At 38.9% G+C, this 25,138-nt stretch overlaps 1 protein-coding gene across 1 annotated transcript in view; it reads right to left on the minus strand.

Moving 5' to 3' along the window:
- Positions 1-25,138, minus strand: part of TTC29 (tetratricopeptide repeat domain 29) — a 103,299-nt gene that overhangs the window by 52,620 nt on the left and 25,541 nt on the right. Inside the window, exons 5-6 of the mRNA XM_070948667.1 lie at positions 17,343-17,555; positions 15,116-15,201 (exon numbers count right to left, since the gene is read on the minus strand). Coding sequence (XP_070804768.1) covers positions 15,116-15,201; positions 17,343-17,555 — 299 coding nt within the window. The remainder of the gene's footprint in view (positions 1-15,115; positions 15,202-17,342; positions 17,556-25,138) is intronic.

Here is a 25,138-nt window from a genome sequence, read left to right on the forward strand (position 1 = left end):
GGCTAAGACACTGAGCTTGTCAATCAGAAAGGTCAGCAGTTTGGCAGTTCGTATCCCTAGTGCAGGTCTCCTCCGTGAGGAGAGGGTTGGACTAGATGACCTCCAAGGTCCCTTCCAACTCTGTTACTCTCTTGGCAAATGCCCCAAAATTTCCATCATATCTCCATATTATTTGGCATCTATATAAACTTCTGATGTGGAATATACACTTTCTCTGGATGGGTACATGCCCTTTTCTTCATCAAGGTTGGTTGTGGCAATCTGTAGGTCTTCCTATTTATATTAATATTCCAGACAAAATCATTTTAATTTTTTTAAATAAAAGCAAATTCTGGCACATACTTTTCTACGTGGAAAAAAAAACTACAATATAATTGAATATTTTCAAATTAAAAAATGTGGGGAATATATAATATTTTTAAGTTATAACCAGTGCAATAGTCTGAAGACAATCTGCTATTCTGTAGAGGATATTTAAAACAAACATAATTTATGTATGTCTTCCATTCTGGCAGCTGTGACAATGCTAACCTGCCAAGAGCTTTTATCAAGTATGTTATAACAACTAGTAATAAGTGTAAATAATAAATGCCAAAGATCTTATGGGAAGCAGTAGCAATAGTAAACAATTTTTGGTATTTGCTGATAGGAATCTGCTGGACTTGGAATTCCCTGGCTTCTCAGTAAATGTTTGGCCTGACAATAAACAACAGTTTAATACTTTATCTAATCCCCGTCAGGAGGTGAATTCAGCAGCGAGCTTTTGCAGATGTTCACATCCAATAATCTATCCATAATTGATGAAACAGGGAGGTCAGATGTAATGGTTGCTACTATTCTAGCAACATATAAATGGTTATTGACAAAACAAGCCAGAATGGCACCGAGTCCTGAGCAGTGACAATCCTGAAAGCAGTGCAAAGACAGAAGAATGGATGAGGATTATAGGACTGAATTCTTCAGTAAGATATGTTGCATAAAAACCATATAAGCATACAGAGGGCATTTTTGGACGAGAAAAATCTTCAAGGGGAAAAAAATAACAATGAGCTAAATGTAAGATGACTGGAGATTTGAGTAAGTAGAAATGCATGCATGCGTTTGATTAGCAACAATGTGTTCTAGATATCTGGAGTGCCTTATTGAATTAATATGCCGATACTGTACACCTTGTAACAAGGATGATATTCTTTCACATAAACTGCATGTGGAATGATAAGAAATTTAAGTGGAAATTGTTGCATTAGCAAAAAACGAACATTTTTATTTATTTATATGTAATCTTCCAGTCTGTGACATACTTTGATAGTCAAAGATTTTTACTTATATATTTTTACTTAATAGCCATTAAATACTATAGGTTTCATCAACTTTATATTGGATAAGTGGCTAAAAGAAACTCATACTATAGATACAACTGACTGAATGTGCAGTTTATAAATAGGGAAAAAAGCAATCCTATTCCTCAACCATTTTGTGCAGCCTGAATCCATTATTAGAAATGCATGTAAATATAAATATAATTTTATTGGTTAATTTTTTCTCTACATTTTCACATATAAATGTATAATGAGATGCTGTGCATCTATACATGTTGACAATATTTCTTCAGTGCTGCTATCTAATTTCATACTACAGAAAACTGAATTATTGTGTTACAATTTGCAATAATAAAAGCTTTTATTATAAATACTGATTGTTCAATTAATTCCACAGTTCATTACCAATTTCTCATCAGATCTGCAATTAATTATGTAAGTATATATTGATTAATCAGTTAATTGATTATAATTATGTATTAATTTATTTGTAACAAATTAATTAATTGTTGGAAAGACAACATATAAATTCTGAAAATATGTCATCAAATATTAATTGCTGGACTTCCACCATGAAATTCAAGCAGTATGAACATGTTTGTGATCAGAACAAAAACTTAAGAATTTTACTGGATTTTGATGTAAGTATCTATATTGTCTTTTATTTATCAGGTGTTAAAAGATGCAATTTAAAAGTGCATGTGATAATATAAGCACAACCGTAAATTGAATACAGCTTGTGTTAAATTATACATGACCACACTGTGTTCTGCATGACTATGTCAGAAAAAAAAATGCAAATATAAGAAACACATTTGAGGCCACATGCCTCAAGGGAATAAATGAATATAAGCAGTTTAATACATAGCATAATCCTATATGTATCTACTTAAAAGTATGTTCTAATGAGTTTAATTGGACAGTCACAATAAATTGAGCATAGACATGTATCTCTTCAATATCCTCTTAAGTCCTTTATAATACAGTGGACTTGTCTAAGTACTCATCCATAGTTACTGCTTTTACTTGTACTAGTTAGTTAGAACATGTGAATTTCTAAGCATAGAGTTTTCAGAACTCACAATTTCGTGATTGTCACAAAGGCATAAAATGAAAGGCAGAGAAAACGTAATAGAACTGTGGCGTGAAAGGACGAGATTAGCTGCTTAGTACCAAGCCTTTAATAACTGTATATGTTACTTCTTCACATCAATTTTAAAAGTGGTTCATAAGGGTTATATAAAATATCTAAATATACCAAATTATAATATAATAAGTAACCAAACACAATGCAATACATGATTATATAAAGCCAGGGGAAAGTGCATTTTAATGGTTAAATAAAAAGGGGTTGCTTATTTTTTTTTTAAAAAAAACATTAATAGGGACCTGATTGGATCTTACCTAGTAAAGAGTTCAACCATATGAGAATTAGTACTGACAAGGCATTGCTTCTTGAAGGATAGTCTTTGAATAGAACCTGATCATAAAATTTTAAGTGCCTTGGCAGCACCAAGTTTTGGACTTCCACATTCTGCCTAATTGAAATTTTGGAGCCATTTTTACTGCCATGTTATGTAGAGCAGTGGTCCCCAACCTTTTTATCGCCGCAGCCCGCTGAGCGCGCGCAGGGGTGGAGGCACGGCCCAGGAGCTTTTGCGCACGGCCCATTGCGCACGGCCCAGGAGCCTTTGCGCTGCAGCGTTCATGTCCCCCGGCCGCTGCGCGGCCCGGTGCCAGGTACTCCACGACCCGGCACCGGTCCGCGGACCGGGGGTTGGGGACCACTGATGTAGAGCACTCTATGACAGGGGTGTCAAACTCAAGGCCCAGGAGCCAGATCTGGCCCACAGGATGCTTAGATCTGATCTACAGGGCCATCCTGAAAACAGCAAAGCACAGGCCCCCGGTGCCTCTGCCAGCGAAAAGAGAGCTTGGGAGCCTGTTTTCTCTGGCAGAGCGCTTGGGCACCTCAGGCGTCCCTGAAATGAATGACGTCAAGCTGGCCATGCCCACTCCAGCCCCCCACAAGGTCAAACACAACCCTGATGCGATCCTCAATGCAATCGAGTTTGACACCCCTGCTCTACAACAAATCATGCCTAAGCTAAAGCTTAAACTTTATTAACATCTCCAGTTAGTCTTTTGTACAAAAACTAACCAAATTCTTCCAATGTTTTAGACACAAAGAGGTATCTCAAATGTTCATAGAATCTATTACTTTCAACAATTATTTACCAAAATCAATTGATTGGAATTCTCACATAAGAAATTGCCTATCTTTGCTATATATTTTATCAACCAAAAGTTAAACTCATTTGCATTAAAATAAGAATAAACATGTGCTTTAATGTTAGCACCTTAAGGGAAAAAAATCAATTCCATAATCAGTGATTCACTTAATAAATAAAAATGGCTATATTTGATCTTTTATAAGCTGTATCATAAACTCAGGGGACTACGTAGAACATGTTCTTTCTCTACTGTTTGCATTATGGGAAGAAAGTAAAAAAAATGAAATAACAAAAAGAGTCAAAAATATCCAGAGGCAGTGGTTATCTGAAAAATCTGCTCCCATTAGATTCCCCCAGATGGAGGCTACTTGAGGTGGGTCACAGAACAAAGGGAAAATGATGATGAAAATTCAAAGCAAAGCAGAAAAATAACTGCTGAGATCCCCAAGTGTATCTCTGAATAGTCCCACGCTGTGTGGCAAAACCCTTTGGCAAGCTACAGAAGCTAGTGATGAAATACACATTAACATGTGGCAAACAGGCTCGTAGCTATATTGTATGTAAGTTACAAGTAATGATAACTAGTAGTCTCCTGGGAGCAGAAGGCAATGATTTTGACTCTAAGCATCTGAGCTCCCCTTGGATAAAGGGACAATTAAACCGAGAACAGACAGATACATTTTAGCAATCCTTTCTAATTTGACAGTAAAGCTTATTTGTCCTCAGCAGAGATGAAAACAATTGATATTTAACATAGTATGCACTGGTCACTACTGATGATTAGGTATAAACTTAAAACTTGATTTAAAACTACTTGGATTAATGTTCATGATTAGGGATTTGTGCTTAGTAAAGTAATAAATTTGATTTTCACAATGATAGTGAAATGTTCTATTCTAAAGATACTATAGTCACAAGAAGGACAATATTAAATTGTTTAAATAAAAAGGAATCAGTAGAGAATAAGCCAAGAATGCAAGATGTTTCTTGCTTGTTCAATGTTATTTATGAACAAATGTATATGAAATGTTTGTGATGACATTAGAGGTGTGTTATTTGAGATGTGAATGCACATATACGTTTGTATGTTGATAATGCTGTATTGTTGGCTGGGTGCATGAATGATTGGCCAAAAATGTTAGACAGAGTGTATAATGCAGCAAAGAGTTGTGTTTGAAAAGAAAAATGATATGGGTTATTGCAAATTATACATAGGCAAAAAGAAAAACATAAGAAAGTAAATTGTTAAATATCTTGGTAAAACATTTTCTAAAGAAGGGAAAATGGAGAAATTTCAAGACTATGCAAATCTTAGTAGAAAGTAGTGGGTAGTATGTGACCTGTTTCAAGGAATGATTGTTTGTTGAAGAAATATAAAGAATTGGGTTGAGAGAAGTTTATTATATGGCAGTGACAACTGCCTATGTCAGGAGAAACATAAAAGTTGAATGCAGTGAAAAGAGCATACTTAGAAAGTATGTCTATAGTAAGAGATAGAGAGATAAATTAAGAAGGAGTGGGTGATCAACATATATGGATAGAATTCAAAAGTGATGACCTATATGAAAGAAATACGTTGAAGTCCTTTGAAGAAATAAAACGAACAAAGACAGAATTAGAAAATAAATGTTTGAAAGAAGAGGAAGGAGGAAAGTATGGTTGGATGGAGTTAATAATACCCTCAAAAAGAGGGAGAAGTTTAAATAACAAAAGACAATTTTGAATTAATGTATGGACATGATGAAAGCAAGGATGGCTTACAAGGAAAATAAAGTATGAAAAAGAATGGTACTGATGTAAACTTAGATTAGATAGATTTTTTTTCTTCTTTTTATTATGTCCCACTTCCAGGTATTTTCGGTAACTACTTTTTTTCTGCACTTTGCCTACAAAGGGAACAGCACAATAGTTATGTAGGTAGGAACATACAATGATTAAAACTTAATATGGGAATTCCTTCTAGTTTAATTTCTTTTCTAAAATTATTACATTATTTATAGTAAATAATATTTTCCCTGAAATTGCCCAAACCATATCTTTTTAACTAAAGATATGAATTCAGAATTGAGTAGTGCGTAATAATTTGCTACATAATCGAGGACAAATACAAATGCTTATGGAAGCATTTACAAACTAAACAAAGGGCATGATGTAGGGAACATTGTCTGCATTAACTGATAAGGATTTACCATGGGGTCTCTGTGATCAGCTAAGTTACACAAAGTACACAACAGACAGGTTAGGTAAGAGCTGTGTCAGCATCTTCATAATAGAAATTATATACTGCCATCTGGTATAATGCAGTGATTAAGAGTTTAAATTGTGAACCAAGAAGTCCAAGGTGAAAATCTTGCCGCAACCTTGTCTCCGTTATATGGAAATTGGCAAAACAGTCAGGTCATACACCAGTCATACATTTAGATACGAAAAGAAACTGTTATCAGAAAACTTATGTTAGCCATTCTGGAGTTCTTCTGTGCCTTATAAGTAAGACACCAACACAGTAAAATGAAGTGTTAAACGAACATCACAAGTTACAAATCTAAAAGATGCAAGAGAGAAAGGAAAGAAGAAGGGAAACACATTTATTATTTATTTATTTATTAATCAAATTTCTATACCGCCCTACTCCCGAAGGACTCAGGGCGGTGAACAGCCAAGATAAAATACAGACAATACAAATATTAAAAATCCCTTAAAATTATTAAATATTTCGGCCGAAACACAGATTAAAACACCCAATTTATAAAAACACGAATTAAAAAAATTTAAAATTTAAGAATTTAAAAGAGGGGAGTTAGGCCAGGCCAGCTTGCTGAAATAGAAAAGTTTTGAGAGCACGGCGAAATGTGCGCAGGTCCGGGATCTTCCGTATCTCTGGGGGGAGCTCGTTCCAGATGGTAGGTGCCCCCACAGAGAAGGCTCTCCCCCTGGGGGCCGCCAGTCGACACTGTTTGGCCGACGGCACCCTGAGGAGCCCCTCTCTATGGGAGCGTACTGGTCGGTGAGAGGCTATTGGTAGCAGAAGGCGGTCTCGTAGATACCCCGGTCCGATGCCATGGAGCGCTCTAAAGGTGGTAACCAAAACCTTGAAGCGCACCCGGAAGACCACCGGGAGCCAGTGCAGCTCGCGCAGGAGGGGGGTCACATGGGAGCGCCACGTCGCTCCCATAACCACCCGCGCGGCCGCATTCTGGACCAGCTGGAGCCTCCGGGTGCTCCTCAAGGGGAGCCCCATGTAGAGAGCATTGCAGTAGTCCAAGCGGGAAGTGACAAGAGCATGAGTGACCGTATTTAACGAGTCCCGATCCAGAAAGGGACGCAACTGGCGAATCAGGCGGACCTGATAAAAAGTCCCCCTGGCCACGGCCGTCATATGCTCTTCTAAAGACAGCCGTGAGTCCAGGAGGACACCCAAGTTGCGAGCCCTCTCCGTGGGGGCCAGTGACTCGCCCCCAATAGTCAGTGATGGCACCAACTGACTATATCGGGATGTCGGAAACCACAGCCACTCGGTCTTGGATGGGTTGAGCCTGAGTCTGTTTCTCCCCATCCAGATCCGCACGGCCTCCAGGCACCGGGACATCACTTCAAGGGCATCATTGGGGTGGTCCGGGGTGGAGATGTACAGCTGAGTATCATCAGCGTACTGGTGGTACTTCACCCCGAAACCACGGATGATCTCACCCAGCGGCTTCACATAAATGTTGAACAGAAGGGGCGAGAGGACCGACCCTTGTGGCACCCCACATACAAGGGGCCTCGGGGTCGACCTCTGCCCCCCTGTCAACACAGACTGCGACCGGTCAGAGAGAAAGGAGGAGAACCACCGTAGGACGGTGCCCCCCACCCCTAACTCCTCTAGCCGGTGCAGCATGATACCATGGTCGATGGTATCAAAAGCCGCTGAGAGGTCTAATAGGACCAGGACAGAGGAACAACCCCTGTCCCGAGCCCTCCAGAGATCATCAACCAACGCGACCAATGCCGTTTCCGTGCTGTACCCAGGCCTGAAGCCCGACTGGAACGGATCCAGATACGACGATTCATCCAGGTACTGGGGGAGCTGTCGCGCTACCACACTCTCAACAACCTTCGCAATGAAGCGAAGGTTGGAGACCGGACGGTAATTTGCCAACACTGTCGGGTCCAGGGAAGGTTTCTTGAGGAGAGGCCTCACCACCGCCTCTTTCAAGGCAGCAGGGAAGACACCCTCACTCAAGGAAGCATTTATAATCCCCTGGAGCCAGCCTCGTGTAACCTCCCGAGAGGCCAGCACCAACCAGGAGGGACACGGGTCCAGTAAACATGTGGCTGCGCTCAGTCTGCCCAGTATCCTGTCCACGTCTTCGGGCGTCACACAATCAAACTCTTCCCAGATAATACTCACAAGACCTGCCTCTGTCCTCCCCGCTGAATCTACCCAGTCAGAGTCCAGATGTTCCCGAATCTGAGCGATTTTGTCATACAGATACTGTACAAAATCCTCGGCTCTACCCTCCAAGGGGTCCTCCCGCGCTTCCTGGTGGAGCAGGGAGCGGGTCACCCTAAACAGGGCAGCCGGGCAATTATCTGATGACGCAATAAGAGTGGCAAAATAGTTATATTTCGCCACTTTTATCGCCACCAGGTAGGTCCTAATATGAGACCTTACCAGTGTTCGGTCAGATTCAGAATGGCTGGCCCTCCAACCACTCTCCAGGCGTCTTTTCCGGCGCTTCATCTCCCTCAGCTCCTCGGTGAACCAAGGAGCCAGGCGAGATCGACGCCGGGTCAGAGGCCGCAACGGCACGACCCGATCCAAAGCTCCAGCGGCCACCCTATCCCAGGCGGCCACCAGCTCCTCAGTCGAGCCGTGTGCCAGAGCCTCAGGAAATGGCCCAAGCTCCGTCTGGAACCTATCAGGATCCATCAGGCGCCTGGGGCGGTACCACCTCAGTGGTTCCGCCTCCCTGCGGCGGGGTGCGGCGGTTCGAAGGTCAAAGCGAAGGAGGGAGTGATCTGACCATGACAAGGGCTCGATCACTATATCCCCTATCTCAAGATCACTCAACCACTGACCAGAGACAAAAACCAGGTCTAGCGTGTTTCCCCCCGTGTGAGTAGGGCCATGAACTAACTGGGTCAGGTCCATGGCCGTCATGGAAGCCATGAACTCCCGAGCCACCTCAGACGCCTCACCGACGGATGGCAAGTTAAAATCCCCCATGACCATAAGCCTGGGGGTGTCAACCGCCACCGCGGCTATAACGTTGAGCAGCTCGGGCAGGGCTGCCGTCACGTGGCAGGGAGCCAGGTACGTAACCAGCACACCCATCTGCACCCCATGACCCCACTTCACAAGGAGGGACTCACAACCAGCCGTCTGAGGAACAGTGACCTCCCTCGAACCAAGACCTTCTCTAATGACAACCGCCACCCCCCCCGCCCCTCCCCTGTGTCCTCGGCTGATGGAATGCGCGGAAACCGGGTGGGCACATCTCAACGAGGGGAACCCCCCCCTCCTGGCCCAACCAGGTCTCCGTAATACCCGCCAGGTCCGCTCCCCCCTCCTGAACAAGATCACAAATGAGGGGGGCTTTATTTACCACGGACCGGGCGTTGCACAGCATCAGCCGAAGGCCCAGGGCCTGAGGGTCTGTGCAACCTGGGGAACGAGAGGAGCATTGGAGGCCGGAGCGCGCCACCGCTTGGAGCCAGCGGGCGCGTGCTCCCACAACCTGATGTGGCCCCCTGCTCCCGCCATATCTGCCCCTCCCACCCACCGTACTGATGTAATGACCATCCATAACACAAGCTCTAACCCCCACCTTGACCCCGGTTCCCGCATCTCTAGTGCCATGCTCTTCAGCCGGTTCTGGCCTCCTCCCCGACAGGTTCTCCCCCAAACCCACCGAACCCACCCCCCTCCCAGAAACCTTTAAAACCTTATCTAAAAATTTCCCTAAAAAACCCCACAACCCCCCTCCTACATTATATCTACATAATGTAGATATCTTATAATTGTATATACCTTGAGGCTCTGCATAAATACTGCATAAATAATTTCAGATACATTTCTAAAGCAGCCTTTTCAATCTGGTGTCCCTCAGATATATTGGGTTTATAACTTTCCACACTTTCTGACTGGACTGCTTTAGGAATTGTATTCCTTCTTGTATTCCTTTACTGGCGAGACTATTCTAAACCCCCCCCACCCCACCCCCCAATGCAGCAGTTTCAGGTAAAACAGATTTTTTTCCTCCCCATATGATTCCTATTAATTACACTTGTTTTTCAGTATTTTCAAATCTAATATCTACATCCCAACCCAGTTCTCTTTTGTTCTTATCCACCTGAGCTATAGAGGATAGCATGTCAAAATATTTTCTTATATCAATGTTTCCTACCTTGGCATGCCGGGGAAGTTTCCAACAAATACTCATTTGACATTCATTGCTTCCTCTTTTCTAATTTTATCTTTTATCTTTATCTTTTATCTTTTATTAGATTTGTATACCGCCCTTCTCCTTTCGGACTCAGGGCAGTGAACAGCCAAAATAAAAACATTTGTACACAAAAGTTAAAATAATTTAAAAAATAATTAAATGAAATTTGGCCCATAATTTAAAACATTTCAATTAAAAATCAGTATCAAACATTAAAACCAACATGGAATCAGGCCAGCCCGGTTAACTGAAAAAAGTAAGTTTTTAGGGCCCGACAAAAAGTCCGGAGGTCTGGGATCACTCGTATCTCTGGGGGTAGATCGTTCCAGAGGGTAGGTGCCACCACAGAGAAGGCTCTCCCCCTGGGGGTCGCCAGCCGACATTGTCTGGCTGACGGCACTCTGAGGAGGCCCTTTCTGTGGGAGCGGTTCTGCTCGGTTCAAGCTCAGCTAGAACTACCTTTTATGCTACTGTATCTCCTCTTTTTCCTGCTCATGATGCTGTCTTTCCTCAGCATGAAAATGTTGTTCTTTCTCAATTTATCATGTCACTTTCTTTTTAAAATAACTTCACTTCTACAAATGGTTTCCTAGCATCACTATTTGTTCTTCTTTTATTACTTTCCCAATCTTTCTAAGCCTTGTGCTATTAATATTATCTTAATTTCTCTATCATCTAACTTTCTTCATCTCATGTTATAAAAAGCATTCAAGACAATGCTGCTATAATTTAATAATAAAAACAACAAGAATAACACCAATTTTATAGAGAAACCAAAGATTTATCTGAATGAAATATATTACCTAAGAGTTTAACCCTTCAAGTGTGGTTAGAGTCAAATAAGACCTGACTTTAGGCATAGAACTAACCTTTGTGTTTAAAGATACCATATTTTTGGGACTATAAGATGCACTGGACTATAAGTCGCACCTAAATTTAGAGGAGGAAAACAACAAAAAAAAGTTTTTGGTTTACCTTTTCTCGGGTCTTTTTTCGGCCCTTTTCCAGGCATTTTTTGGCTTGTTTCCAGGGCTTTTTTCAGCCTGTTTTCAAGGCTTTTTTTGGCCCATTTTGAGGCTTTTTGCGGCCCATTTTGGAGACTTTTTGCGGCCCATTTTTTCATCTTTTTTCAGCCTATTTTTGAGGGATTTTTGTAGCCCATTTTTGTGGCTCTTTTTGGTCCATTTTGGAGGCTTTTTTGGGCCATTTTCAGGGCTTTTTCGGCCCTTTTTGAGGCTTTTTGGGGCCATTTTTGAGGCTTTTTGCGGCCCATTTTGGGGACTTTTTTCAGCCTGTTTTTGAGGCTTTTTGTGGCCCGTTTTTTCCCAAGAAAGGGCCAAAAAAGCCTCAAAAATGGTGCCCTTGGGGGGCACCCGGAGGCTCCAGCTGGTCCAGAATGCAGCCGCGCGGGTTGTTACAGGAGCTTCCCGTTACTCCCGTATAACACCTCTCCTGCACGAGCTGCACTGGCTGCCGGTGGCCCTTCGGATCCGCTTCAAGGTGCTGGTACTCACCTATAAAGTCCTTCATGGCATTGGCCCGGGGTACTTGCAAGACTACCTCCTACCGGCCTCCCACAAATGACTGCCCTCCTCCGGGTGCCGTTGGCCAGACAATGTCGGCTGGCAACCCCCAGGATGAGGGCGTTCTCTGTGGTCGCACCGACCCTCTGGAATGGGTTACCCACCTGGCTCTGGACGGCCCCCGACCTCCACACTTTCCGTGCCGACCTGAAGATATGGCTTTTTCAGCAAATTCCCTGATCTGCCGTGAGGTTTTAATTGTCTGGGGATTTTAAATTGGCTTCTTTTAGCATTATTTTATTGTTGTTGTTTTTATTCTGTGAGCCGCTCCGAGTCCTACGGGAGAAGGGCGGCATTTTTTTATTTTTATTTTTTAATTTGATTTATATGCCACCCTTCTCCGGAGACTCAGGGCAGCTTACAATGTGTTAAGCAATAGCCTTCATACTTTTGTATATTTATACAAAGTCAGCTTATTGCCCCCACAAACTGGGTCCTCATTTAACCTACCTTAGAAAGGATGGAAGGCTGAGTCAACCTTGAGCCTGGTAAGATTCGAACCTGCAGTAATTGCAGGCAGCTGTGTTAATAACAGGGTGCTTTAAACCACTGTACTACCAAGGCTCCTAAATATCAAATATAAATTTGATAAAATAAATAATAAATAAATAAAAACAGGCTGAAAAAAGCCCCCAAAATGGACCAAAAAAGCCTGAAAAACAGGCCGAAAAAAGACTAAAAAATGGGCCAAAAAGGCCTGAAAAAGGCTGAAAAAAGGCTCCAAAACAGGCCGTGCGAAGGCCAAAAAAATGGCTGGCAGGTGGGCGGAGCTTTAGCTATATTTGGTCTATAAGGTGCACAGACATTTTCGCCCCGTTTGGTAGACAAAAAAGTGTGTCTTATAGTCCGAAAAATACGGGCAGTTTAAATAGCAATGAAGGGAATAACTGAGGGTCAGAACTATAATATGGGAGACAGGACAACTACTTCGCTCATACTTAACTGGATTGCAATGTTTTTATTTATCTGTAAGGAATTTAATCATTAATGGCAAGTTGTTCCTTTTCTGAAAGGAAATTTAACAGCTGTGAGAGGACGGCACTGAAGAGGCTAAACAAAGGAAAAAAGGTAAACATCCTTTCCTCGGTTGCAGTTCTGATTCAAATCTCACTTCAACAACTAATGTTATGAAGGCAAATTCAAAGTAGGTAAAGAGCAATATTTGCAATATTGTTTATAGACCAATTATATAGGTTTAAAGATCAGCAAATTAATTATGTGCTTCACATCAGTCTATGGTTTAGTTAGTTCTTTTAATGTAGTCCAGAATAGGTAGCTATCTTTCACATTCAACAAAGCATCAGATTTTACATTATATTAAATGATTTAATTTAAACCATTATTGTCCTAGTGATTCACAAAAATACATATAACAACATATTTTCTTTGGATAGTACAATCACATAATTTAATCCATATCAGCTAAAACATTTAATATGACCAATTTTATGTACAATACAAAAATGCAATAAATGCAGTATTTAATATACATCTTCTATACTGCTTGAGTGGCTCACAGCAGTAACCAATAAAATAATATAGATTAAAGGAGGAATCATGCACTATTTTTTAAAAAACAGACTTCCTACCACAGTGCCCTAACATCTCCATAGCTCCCTTCCTGTTTGCTTGTGAATTCCCATCCTCCCCTTCCAGCCTGCTGTGTCTTCTGAGATCCCTGGGGATCTCAGTTGGGAAGACATATTCCATAAGGCACTTCTCCTAGCTCCTGCTGATGGCAACACTTAAGAGATGAGTCCTGGAATACACCCAACCTATCTGTTCTGCTGGGAAGGGCAGTATATATATTTATATTAGAATATATATTAGAATTAGAATAAGGAATGTAGGGTAAAGAAATTATTTTCATTTATGCTGGCAATATGGTATATTACCAATTATTGCCAATAAAAATAACATAAACTCTGCTCAATCATTCCAGGGCAGGTAGTAAGTTAAACAGTTAAAAAGCACTTACCAATAGAGGGTTAATAAAATTATTATGATATTTTTATATAATTATGAAGGCTGGAATCTATACTTTAAAATAATTAAATAAATAAATAGATTGTCCTGATCTTGAACAAATGAAAATTCTCCACGTGGTTGCCTTTGTGATCTGTAGCTGTTTTAGAGAGCAACAGAATCAACATCTCAACAACTAAATTTGGAAATAGGTTGAGCAAATAGGGAAGGTTTGTTTCTCCAGTCATTCATTTTTCCTTCAGACAAGTTACTTTATAGATTATTCTTTTCCTTTTCCAGGAAAAGAAGAAGTGTCAAGTTTCGAGGTCGTCTCAAATAAATTGCATTTCAAACAAAGTCTTTGATAAAAACTCCCATTTATTGAGCATGACATTCTAGATCCTGGCTCATGGTAGCCAACACTGACTTCCAGACCCAAAACCCTCCCTTTCCGTTCCCCACTTCTCTGCACTCATTGGCCATCTTCCAAGTCATTCTACCCCTAATCTACCACTCCAGCTCAAAGGAATTTCCCCCCTCCCATCTCATCTCCTAGGGGATATTATCTCCAGAGAAAATAAGTAGGTGAAAAGTCAAACATCCCTTTCCAGACGCCTCCGCTTCTCCTTCTTATGTCAGCACTAGAGTAAATGAAGCTTGAAGTGCTGACAAGAAGCTTACTTCATGGTAAAAAAACAAACTTGCAAATGTATGCACTGCATATCAGATATAGGAATGAAACAGGTTAATAAAGTCTAGCCAGGAGGCAAAACTACTATTATCACATAATTCTTCAAGAAAACTTTATATTACATTCTACTGCAAACCAAGACCAAAATGTTAAAACCAGTATGGACTCCAATAAGAGGGTGAAAGGGAAATAGATAGTGAACAACTTTATACAATGCAAAACATACAAATAGAGAGAAAAATTAAAGTTAGGAATGCAATTTCTATAACTATATAGGGGAAAAAGGATAAACTTTTACTTAGGAAACAACATGATGTGAAAATAGTCTAACTTGCTTAATTCTACCTACAATTAAGATCCTGTAATGTATTAGCCAATGTCATGGGGAGCAATTTGGTGACCTGCACAGGTTACAATCAGAAGAGAAAGAAAACTGAACTAAAAGAGAAACGGAGTCATGAAAAGCCCAAGAATATCACTCTAAACAGCAGAATGCACACTAGATAGAAACATGCAAAACAATACGGTATTTCACAGAAGATAAAGAGAAAAAAGTGCAGAATGCTACTAGTATTTCTACAACTGTTTCTCCAAGTGGTCAATTAGTTTATATGGGCAGAAAGATGATGTACTCAGGGATGAAGTCCAACAAAGGACACACCAAAAGTCTTATAGCAATTGAGAATTTTCAATCGACTGTTTGGTGTTGGAGGGAAATAACACACAAAAATTAAGAGATAATGAGGAAACAATATTCATCAAGGCAGCCTGGCAGAAAGTAGAATTCTGAATAGGAGTATTTCATATTGCAACACATGCTTCAGATCTCAGTTTAATTGCTATAAGCAACTTAATGTTACAACCATAAAAGAGAGTATGTATCATTTAGACTTACTAACATAGCTTTCTGTAATTCTCCGGCTGAAAAATATGCTATGCCTAAACAGAAAGCAGTTTCTCCTTCCATCTTCAAATTCTCTGCTAAATAGAAATAAATATTGTTTTACAATTAGGCATAAAAACAAATTAAATGGCACTGATATTTTTTTGTGTGTGAATATTTTGTTTTCAGCTCATCTTTTCAGCTCAATGTTAATGTTATCTATATGGAAAAAACGTTGTATAAAATATTATGTCAAGTGTTTGCTTTGGGTGGTAGGTGCAGGCAGAGAAATATAATAGAAAAGAAAAACATCTCTTATTTGTTAGGCACTGGCAAACAGTGTGCAAGGTAACCAGAAGAGTAAGTGTTACATGTTCACCAGGAGATTCCATAACAATCTCCTTCTATTTACGACTGTGCCCGGGATGTCCAGAGCAGGGGTGGATTCTAAATTTTTTTACTACCGGTTCTGTGGGCGTGGCTTATTTTGTGGGCATGGCTTGATGGTCATGTGACAATTATTTAGGATTTAGCAGAGGTACTGGTCTACCAGGCTTTTAACTGCTTGCAGAGCTATACCCATCTACCTATTTATTTTTGCAGGCACTGATCTACTCATGTATTTTTGCAGGCACCGGTCTACTCATTTGTTTTCTTTTAACACTGATCAGTTGTAGAGCGGCCCTTTGAAGCCCTGCAGCAAGAGTTTAAACAGTTTTTTTTCCCCTCTAGCCATCAGCTGGGACTCAGGAGGCAGCAATAGATTGGGGGTGGGGCTAAATAAAAGGTAAGAATAACGTGGGGGTGGGTGGCGGGGGCGGGGGGGCAGAACCGGTTTGGTGATGTCATATCGTCACTGCTACTGGTTTGGCGGAACCTGGCGGAACCGGGAGGAACCCACCACTGGTCCAGAGGTGTGTATGTCAAATTCTGCGCTGCAACTCAAGTGTTTTATGCATATGTATACCATTAATGCATCCATGAATGGGTAGGGCTTGGATAATAATTGTGTCAAAGTTCTATCTATCCCAGAGTGATAAAATAGAATTGCTGTATATCATTGAGATAAAAATTACTCAGAGAATTTACTTAATATTGTAAGGGTATTTCTTTATCACCGAGTTCACTGTTTTCCTCCTATATTTAAGCTGTATTGATACAATTGATTATCAATCATGTATTATTTGTTTATTATATGGTAGACTTATATCTATAACATGCTTGCCAATTAGATGGAAAAGACGGTATAACTGTACACACTTCTAATTCAATTTGATTTATTAAATTGGTGTTGCCCAAGGAATCTTGACAGTTACACATGGTTAAAAACATGTACAAACAAGAAAACAACACAAAAGGAATAAAAACAGCAAAGATACCAAACCCAGATAAGAACAAGAAAATGAAGACATTGGGGCTTCAATCACACTCATCAAAGCCCTATGTGAAAAGGTTGGTCTTTGGGATCTTTTGAGACACCAGTAGGATGGGGGCCATTTGAATCTCATTCCAGAGAACAAGTACTGCTAAACAGAAGGCCTGCTTCCAAGGTCACAATAGATAGCAGTCAAGGCACCTGAAGAGCACCAATCCTGCCAGGCTGGATTGGCCAGGCAGATATTATGAGAGATATATGGTCCCTCAAGTAACTAGGTTCTATGCTATATATACTCTTGATGTATTCCCACATATATTATAATTAAAAAGTATCAAAGAGCACTACAAAAAAGAGGTTCCATATGACAATGTCTAGAATTAAAACTACAGTAACTGCATTAATTATTAAAATCATTTGTTTAAGAAGTACTGGCATAATAGTGATGCTCCATTAAATAAAAATCTATACATGTACATGTACTTGAGCCATCTACCTTAAGATTTCATTACCTTATTTTAATGCATAAGTAGTGTCACTCACGAAATCAGTGAAGAACACAACCCAAAATGTTGCCAGAGGCCTTATTTCTGACTATGGACTCATTTTTTAAAAGTTGTAGTCCTGGATGACTCCATTTTTAGAGTTAAAAGCTTTCTTGAAATAAATGGATCCCTGCTTGTTGACAAGTAGGTACTTCAGTTTTATAAGATTTAGAAATACATCGATAGCATTTGTTTTGAATTTCATTGAAAACAATCATCAAGCACTTGGTGATTTTTTCTTCTATTTTTTTATTTTTTGGAGAAAATCCAGTCTTGCATATGAAAGAAAGGCAATGCAGGAATGTTATTTCTTTCTCACCTTCTTCTGCCATTTTTAAAGCTTTTGTTAGAGTTCTGATGGCTTCTTGTTGTTCTTTATTTTCTAGCATTTTGTCTGCCAGTAATGTGTAAATTCTCCAGAGATGTTCACAGGCCAGTGAATTTAAATTCCGGCCTGTATCATCTTTCCATGTCCGTCCTACTGTCAGGTTATAGAATGCTTCATAATGTTCTACAGCTTTCAGGAAGTTATCTGAAGAATACAAAACAACTCATAATCAAGTAGAATGTTATATATTGATTAAACAATCATAATGATAATGAAGCTAAAAACCCCTTCCCGAAAAACAAATAGGCATAATTTTTCAAAAATGTCCATAGACGCTTAAAAGGAAATTGTAGAAAGTAGTATTTTATGTAAGAAAATTATGAAGAAATATTTTTAGAAATGTCAGATTAGACTTGGCTTCTATGATTCATTTATTTTAGCTTTAAGAAAATGGTTTAAGTAGCTTAAGTAATTATACCATTAATTCAGACAGCTTCATCAATTTATTTATTTGTTTTAATTTGTATACCGCCCTTCTCCAAAGACTCAGGGCGGTGAACAGCCAGAATAAAACAGAACATACAAAATTTAAAATCAATAAAGAAATCAACCTGTAGATCACCACAAACATTTTGAAATATTTTTAAAGAACACTCTGATACTTCTATTATACAATAAACTGCTGTATACATGGAGCTTTAGGATGAAAAATCTGAACAGAGGACCAAAACATATTCAGTCTACATATTGTTAAATCATCAGCACTATTATTTGTTTTGTTTTTGTTAAGTTTGTTAAATTCATATTCTCGCATTTTTGAATAATTTTTTGCATTAAGTACATATACAATAACTACTAATATTGCCGTTCCATATGCATACAAAACTTTAATCATGAATTTAACACAGAATTGGAAGACATGAGTTATTCCTTTCTATAGTTCCATGATATAAAAATCTAGTAAGAAGGACAAATGAACTTAGGTTAAAGGGCAATATAGAACATGGGATACCTGTCCTTTCACCTCACTTAATACAGGGGTCCCCAACCCCATGCTGCGGACCGAGCCATGGACCAGCACCAATCTGTAGCCCATTGGGAACTGGGCTGTGTAAGCAGCGGGCAAGCACATAAAGCTTCATTTGCACATGGGTGGGATTAGGTTGAGTGCACAAACCCATCCTCTCAGCCTGCCACTTTTGCACGCTGCCACCGGTCTGTGCAGCCAAAAAGGTTGGGGACTGCTGATCTAATAGTTAATAGTGTTTGAGATTAACATTGTCCAGCCTTGTCAAGTCTAGTTTCTTTGAGAGAAGCAAGTTACTACAAACAATATAGTTCCTAAAATATGTCTTCAAAAGAAGAATGCTAAATGGATCAGTTCTAAGAATTTAATATGGGCAGCTTTATCAGTTTGACAAAAATTCCAAGCAAGCTGCTCTTTAAAATAAAGTCATAAATAGTTTTTTGGGTAAGGAAATTTGTCCAGTAGTTTAAATAAATTATTGTATAAGAAATACATAAGAAATATCTATGTTGTGAAAGAAATATGATTATACATAATGATTCAAAAGAGTGATTTTTGATAAATTACTATGTTCATATAGTCATGAATCTGGAAGTACTAAATAAAGTAATCCTATCTGCTCTTGATCAGATATTTTATTTTAGGGGATTAAAAGGGATAATAAAATTTTACACTTGAACCAGCCGTTTGCCCTGGTTAAATATCCTAACCAGAAGACCTAATAGAGAACATAAATCATTAAAGTATAGGGAGATACTAGTGTAACTCTTTATATTATAGTACCTGTAATCTTTAACAAAGTGTCTATCATTTGATTAATCTAATTGACAAAATAAATTTACAGTATTTAAAATGTAGAAGTGCAGAAATTCTACAGTAAGAAATTGGGCAATATTATCCATAATATCATATGCCAATAACAGAGATACTATATCCTAAGATAAAAGATGTTCTAGCTGATTTGGAAGAATAAATGGATATGCATAATCAACTGTTTTGTCTGTATTCATAATACAATTCTTCCTTACATTTATTCTTCTACAAAACTGTTCCCAAACACTCTATTTGTATTAAATAAAAACTATCTTAGGCAAATATTAATGAAAAAGAGATGCACAAAATATCTATAATTTTGTACTATTTTTGAATAGAGAGATTGACTAGATATTAACACAAATGGGTTTTAACATGAAGCTGCCATAAAAGCAGGGACATAAATGTAATTCTCCTAGATGCTATTTTGATGCACATTTTTGATTCCATGAATATTTTATGAAATGGTCCAAACTAAAGCCATATAACATTCCTGCATTACTGATGCTTGCACCCGTAAGCTACAAACATTAGAGGCATGATTGAATGCATTAAAATGAACTCATTCAGCAGCACATTGATTACTTGAAGGCGGGTGAAGCAAAAGAAGGGTTGCTGCACTTAAGAAAACAGTGCACAAATTTATAATATAGAAAAATAAAGATACTGAATTGGAAAAAGTGGCATTCAGTAAGAAAATTATTGTGAATCTTTCATTGGCCTATGTGTATCAATATAGTATCAATTAGGCAGGCTATTAATTAGGTTTCAAAGATTATTCTGGTAAATAAAATTCTGGAATCTCAAATTATTCTGCTGACCAGTTCAGTTCCATGCTTTAGCAATAGCACAAATAGCTATTTTCTTTTTTTAACCAGACTTTATATAAATATCAGTTATATATAACCATTAATGATAATTTAAAGGTATGGGATGTTTGTTCTGTAATGTTCGTCTTACAATATTGTAATATAAATCACATATTATTATATATAATTACATGATACCATTTTAAAAAGCTAAATGTAAGAGTGACTAAATAATATTTTAAATTTTTGAGAAATGTTAATAGTAACATTTCCATTAAATAATTAAGAAAAAATCCTAATTTTTTGGTCCAGAGTGTATAATACTGAAGTTTTAGCTATTGTTGTTATTCCTACTGTTGTTATTATTACTGGTTAAAGAGTATATTGACCTCAGCCTTAATAACAATCACCTACATATTTAAAATATTTATAATTTTTTAAAAAGTAAACATTTTAAAGGTATTTTTAAAAATAAAATATAGATATTAGAATAGCAATAGCACTTAGACTTATATACCGCTTTACAGTGCTATACAGCCCTGTCTAAGTGGTTTACAGAGTCAGCATATTGCCCCCACCAACAATTTGGGTCCTCATTTTACCGACTTCAGAAGGATGGAAAGCTGAGTCAACCCTCAGCTTGGTGAGATTTGAACTGCCAAATTGCTGGCAGCCAGCAGTCAGCAGAAGGAGCCTGCAGTACTGCACTCTAACCACTGCGCCACCACAGCTCAGAACTTACCAACTTTATGATTAATTTAAATAAAAGAAAAGAAAACCAACCAGGAAGCTACTAAACCAGCAGTTCTCAACCTGGGGGGTCACGACCCCTTTGGGGGTCGAACGGCCATTTCACAGGAGTCGCCGAAGCCCTCTCTCACCCCCCCCATGCCTTCACTCACCCTCACTTTCTGCTCTGTTGAATTGCCGGCCGTTCGCTTACCCCGCCCACTCCCAATCTATTGCTGCCTCCTGAGTCCCAGCTGATGGCTAGAGGAAAAAAAACTGTTTAAATTCTTGCCGCGGGGCTTCAAAGGGCCGCCCTATAGCCAGTGGTGGGATTCTGCCAGTTCTAGGGGGTTCGGCCGAACCGTTTCTTAAATTGCTGGCTTGCCCCACCCCTCCGCACCACTATTTATTGCCAATAAATAGTGGTGGGCGAGGGGCGGGCGAGCCAGCAATTTAACAAATGGTGCGGTGTTTTTTTGTAATTTTATTGGCCCGCGGAGCTTCAGCATAGGCTAATTAGCCCTTGATTAGATCACCTCCCGACTCTCAGCTGATTTGCTCTCAGCTGTTTTGCTCAGGGCTCTGTTGCTTGCTGGAGCAGATTTTTTTTCCCCTAACTATGCTGAAAAACAAAACTGAAAGTAAAGCAGGCTGTTGGCTTTGCTGTTGCTGCAATGTTGGAAAATTAGGCAGGCAGATTTCTTTTCTTTTTCCTCACCAAAAAAGGTAGGTGCAAACAATGGGAAATTTAGGGAAAAAGAGGAGAGTTCAAGATTTTAAAACGCAAAAGAAAAAAAGCTCTATTTAACTAAGGAATTGTAATAATTGAGATACTATTAATTGTATATTGTGTTGAAAGCAGAAATGGTTAAGTTGTGGTTTGGAGGAATATATGGGGGAAATTATTTGGTTTATTATTACTGGTAAATATAATAAATTGATTTGTAAGAAATTGGATTGCATGGAAATAATTGGAATATTCATGTTCATATTGATTAATATACAAAAAAGGTAGTTATATAACTAATTGATTTATATTAAAATGTTGAATTTATATTAAACAACTGTAATATTACATAATTAACCAATGTGAGGATGGATATAAAAATAGATGACAATGGGAAGGGGTATAATATAGAAAAGAAGGGAAAAATTGAATTTGATTAAGATTAGAGATGAGGATGAAGGGTAATATTGGTTTTTTACAAAAATAGATGAGGAATAAATATGGCAAAAAGGAAATATAGAAATTGTAAATTTAATTGAAATGACTAAACACTGTTTAAATTTGTGAACCGGCCAAATACTCTGTTCAAAGAAAATACATTGTATGTTTGTATGTGTGTTTCTAATTATTGTTATTTATTCATATTTGTACTCTTTTATTCTTTAAAGTTTAACAATTCATTCTTTATCTTAATATTTTTATATTTGTTTGGGGTTGGCTTTCTTCCCTTTCATCTTTTTTATTGTACAGCAATCTTTCTCCTCAAACCTACCACCTCTCTCTTTTCTTTCCTTCTTACTTTCTCTTCCTCCCCCTCTTCTTCTCCTCCCTACTTCCTCTTCCTTTCTCCTTCTCCTCCTCTCTTCCGCTCTCTCTTACCCTCACTCCTACTCTAATTTCCCTTCCCTTCCTTCATCCCTCTCTATTGCTGTATCCTTTTATGCATATGGACTACTCAGAGGGCTGAAAAAGTTATTTCTGACTGGTCCTCGCACTTTTGACCAGTCCTCGAATTTACGACTGTCCTCACATTTTACGTTTTTGCCCTATCTTGTCACCATGGTGAAGAGAAGCAGTTGTGAAATGAGTGACACGGTTGTTAAGAATGCTACAATGGGCATAAATGATGACCAGTCATAAGTGCGAAGACCGGTCAAAAGTGCGAGGACCTGTCAGAAATCACTTTTTTCAGCCCTCTGGGTAGTCCTTTTGTGCACATGGACTACTCAGAGGGCTGAACAAGTTATTTTTGACTGGTCCTCACACTTTTGACCAGATCTCGAATTTACGACTATCCTCACATTTTACATTTTTTGCCCTATCTTATCACCATGGTGAAAAGAAGCAGTTGTGAAATGAGTGACATGGTTGTTAAGAATGCTGCACGGGCATAAATGTGAGGACATACACATAGCCACGGCCACCCGGTCACATGACCAGCTAGCCACGCCCACCCAGTCACATGACCTCCAAGCCACACCCACAAAATAAGCCACGCCCACAGAACCGGTAGTAAAAAAATTTAGAACCCACCCCTGGTTGGGGGTCATCACAACATGAGGAACTGTATTAAAGGGTCGCGGCATTAGGAAGGTTGAGAACCACTGTTCTAAACCATGGGGGAAAATCACACTTAGAACAATGAACAACTCAATAAACCTCATCGAATGGAACAATAACATAATACAGCTTTAGAAAATATATTAAAATTGATATGCATATGCTAAGAAATGCAAGTTTGAGCAAGTACAAATACAGTGCCTGCCAGTACAATTCTTTTCACATACAAGCAATCAAACAGGCAAGAAAGCAAGCAAGCAAGCAAGCACAACACTTCTAGTAGGTGTAACTAAAACACAGATATGCCTCCAGCTACATTTAGTTGATTCTATAAATGTTCCCTCTTTTGAAGTGGGGGGGAGGGATTCTCAGTGGAAGGGTTGCAACTGGTGACATTTTGGCTAAAACTGTTTGGAAACATTTTTATTTGTGAACATCAAGAAAAGAACCTACCAAACATTATAACTAGGAAGAAATGTATTAAATATATTATAGGTAATCAAATGGTAATTTTTTTTTTAAAAAAATTGATTTATATGCCGCCCTTCTCCGGAGACTCAGGGCGGCTTACAATGTGTTAAGCAATAGCCTTCATACTTTTGTATATTTATACAAAGTCAGCTTATTGCCCCCACAAACTGGGTCCTCATTTAACCTACCTTAGAAAGGATGGAAGGCTGAGTCAACCTTGAGCCTGGTAAGATTTTAATTGCATTAAAATTATGGACAAACTTCATTAAAGTGCACATTGTTGTTATTTTCAAATGTCCAACTTAATAACAAAATGGGTTATGTTTATTTCATGTTAATATATAACGAATATATATCAATTTATCTGCAATATTAAATGGAAAAATAATGGTAAAATTGAAATAGCAGAGCTACTCAACTCCTATTTTGTTCCATCTTCATTAACAGGAAGAAGGAGCTAGATTGAAACTTGAAATTGATACAAACATGGTCAGAGAGTACCTCTTTATTTGTAATGAGTTTGAATTCTGTGGGACTCTTGCAAAGAACTCCCCATTTTTATGACTATCTTTGAGGAATCCTGAAGAACTGATGACTGGTGAGTAAATCTTTTTCAGAAATGGAAAAAGGAAGAAGCTCTGGGGAACTACTGATCACTCTGTTAGAGGCAAATGAAGAATCTAGAGCAGATAATACAATAATTGATCTATAAACAGAGGAGGATTATCTAGATAAAATGATCTGCTTCCTGCAAATAGGATGTTAAATTTTGGTAAATCATACATTGTTTGTCAATAAACAAGCTTTTAATAGCAACAGGGGAAGCAATCAATTTGTGTACACAAATGAAACAATTTGTGTACTAATGAAATGGGGGAAGAAAAAAACATGTGAGAAGAGGAGCAAAAAATTCAGATTTCACTTGTTAATACTTTAGATATTAGACATTTTTGGCTTAGTTGTAATTCAATGTTTTGAAACACTAAAGACCCTGAGGAAATGCATCTGCTTGGATGTGGCAGATAACCTCAGCATTATATGCCCCCCACATCCCACTTTGGGTACAAGCCATAATGATCAAAGTTCAAAGATCATCATTTTCATGCTGTTGGGAGGACCAGTCTATATGATTGGTGCACTTTTGCAGGTTCTGTTGCTTCTGGCTGATGTGATCAACTAAGCTTACCTAGAAGCAGGCTCCACTGAGCAGAAGTACTTGCTTCCCAGTTAGCAAACTTTGATTGGCTGGCACTATATGTGCCCAAGAGAGTGTCTTTCTCAAACATGCTTCTTCAAAAGAAGTAAACTTAGTTAAGTTTCTACAAAGAACTCCCAACCAACCGAATTTCCCCTTAGATTGATACTTATGCCATATTGGTATCTATGGTCAGAGTCCCGCCTCCTCTCTATTTCAGTGAAGAATTGATTGTGAAGAAAATTCAGCTCTTGGGAAGAATCCAGAGTTCTAGGAAAGAGGCTGTGGTTTATTCTTGGAAGTGTTTGTGCTTTTGACTCAATGTTGATTCCTGGCGACTGCCTGGACTGGTCCCTGAAGTGTCCTTGGCAAGAATTTGGGAATGGTTTGCCCTTGCCTTTTCTTAAGGCTGATAATAAGTAAGTGAGTTAAAGTCATTCACAGGACTTTGTGCTG

Source organism: Pituophis catenifer, unplaced genomic scaffold, assembly GCF_029215685.1.
Source record: "Pituophis catenifer annectens isolate HBS135680 unplaced genomic scaffold, rPitCat1.0.hap2 SCAF_8, whole genome shotgun sequence".
Classification (NCBI taxonomy): Eukaryota; Metazoa; Chordata; class Lepidosauria; order Squamata; family Colubridae; genus Pituophis; species Pituophis catenifer.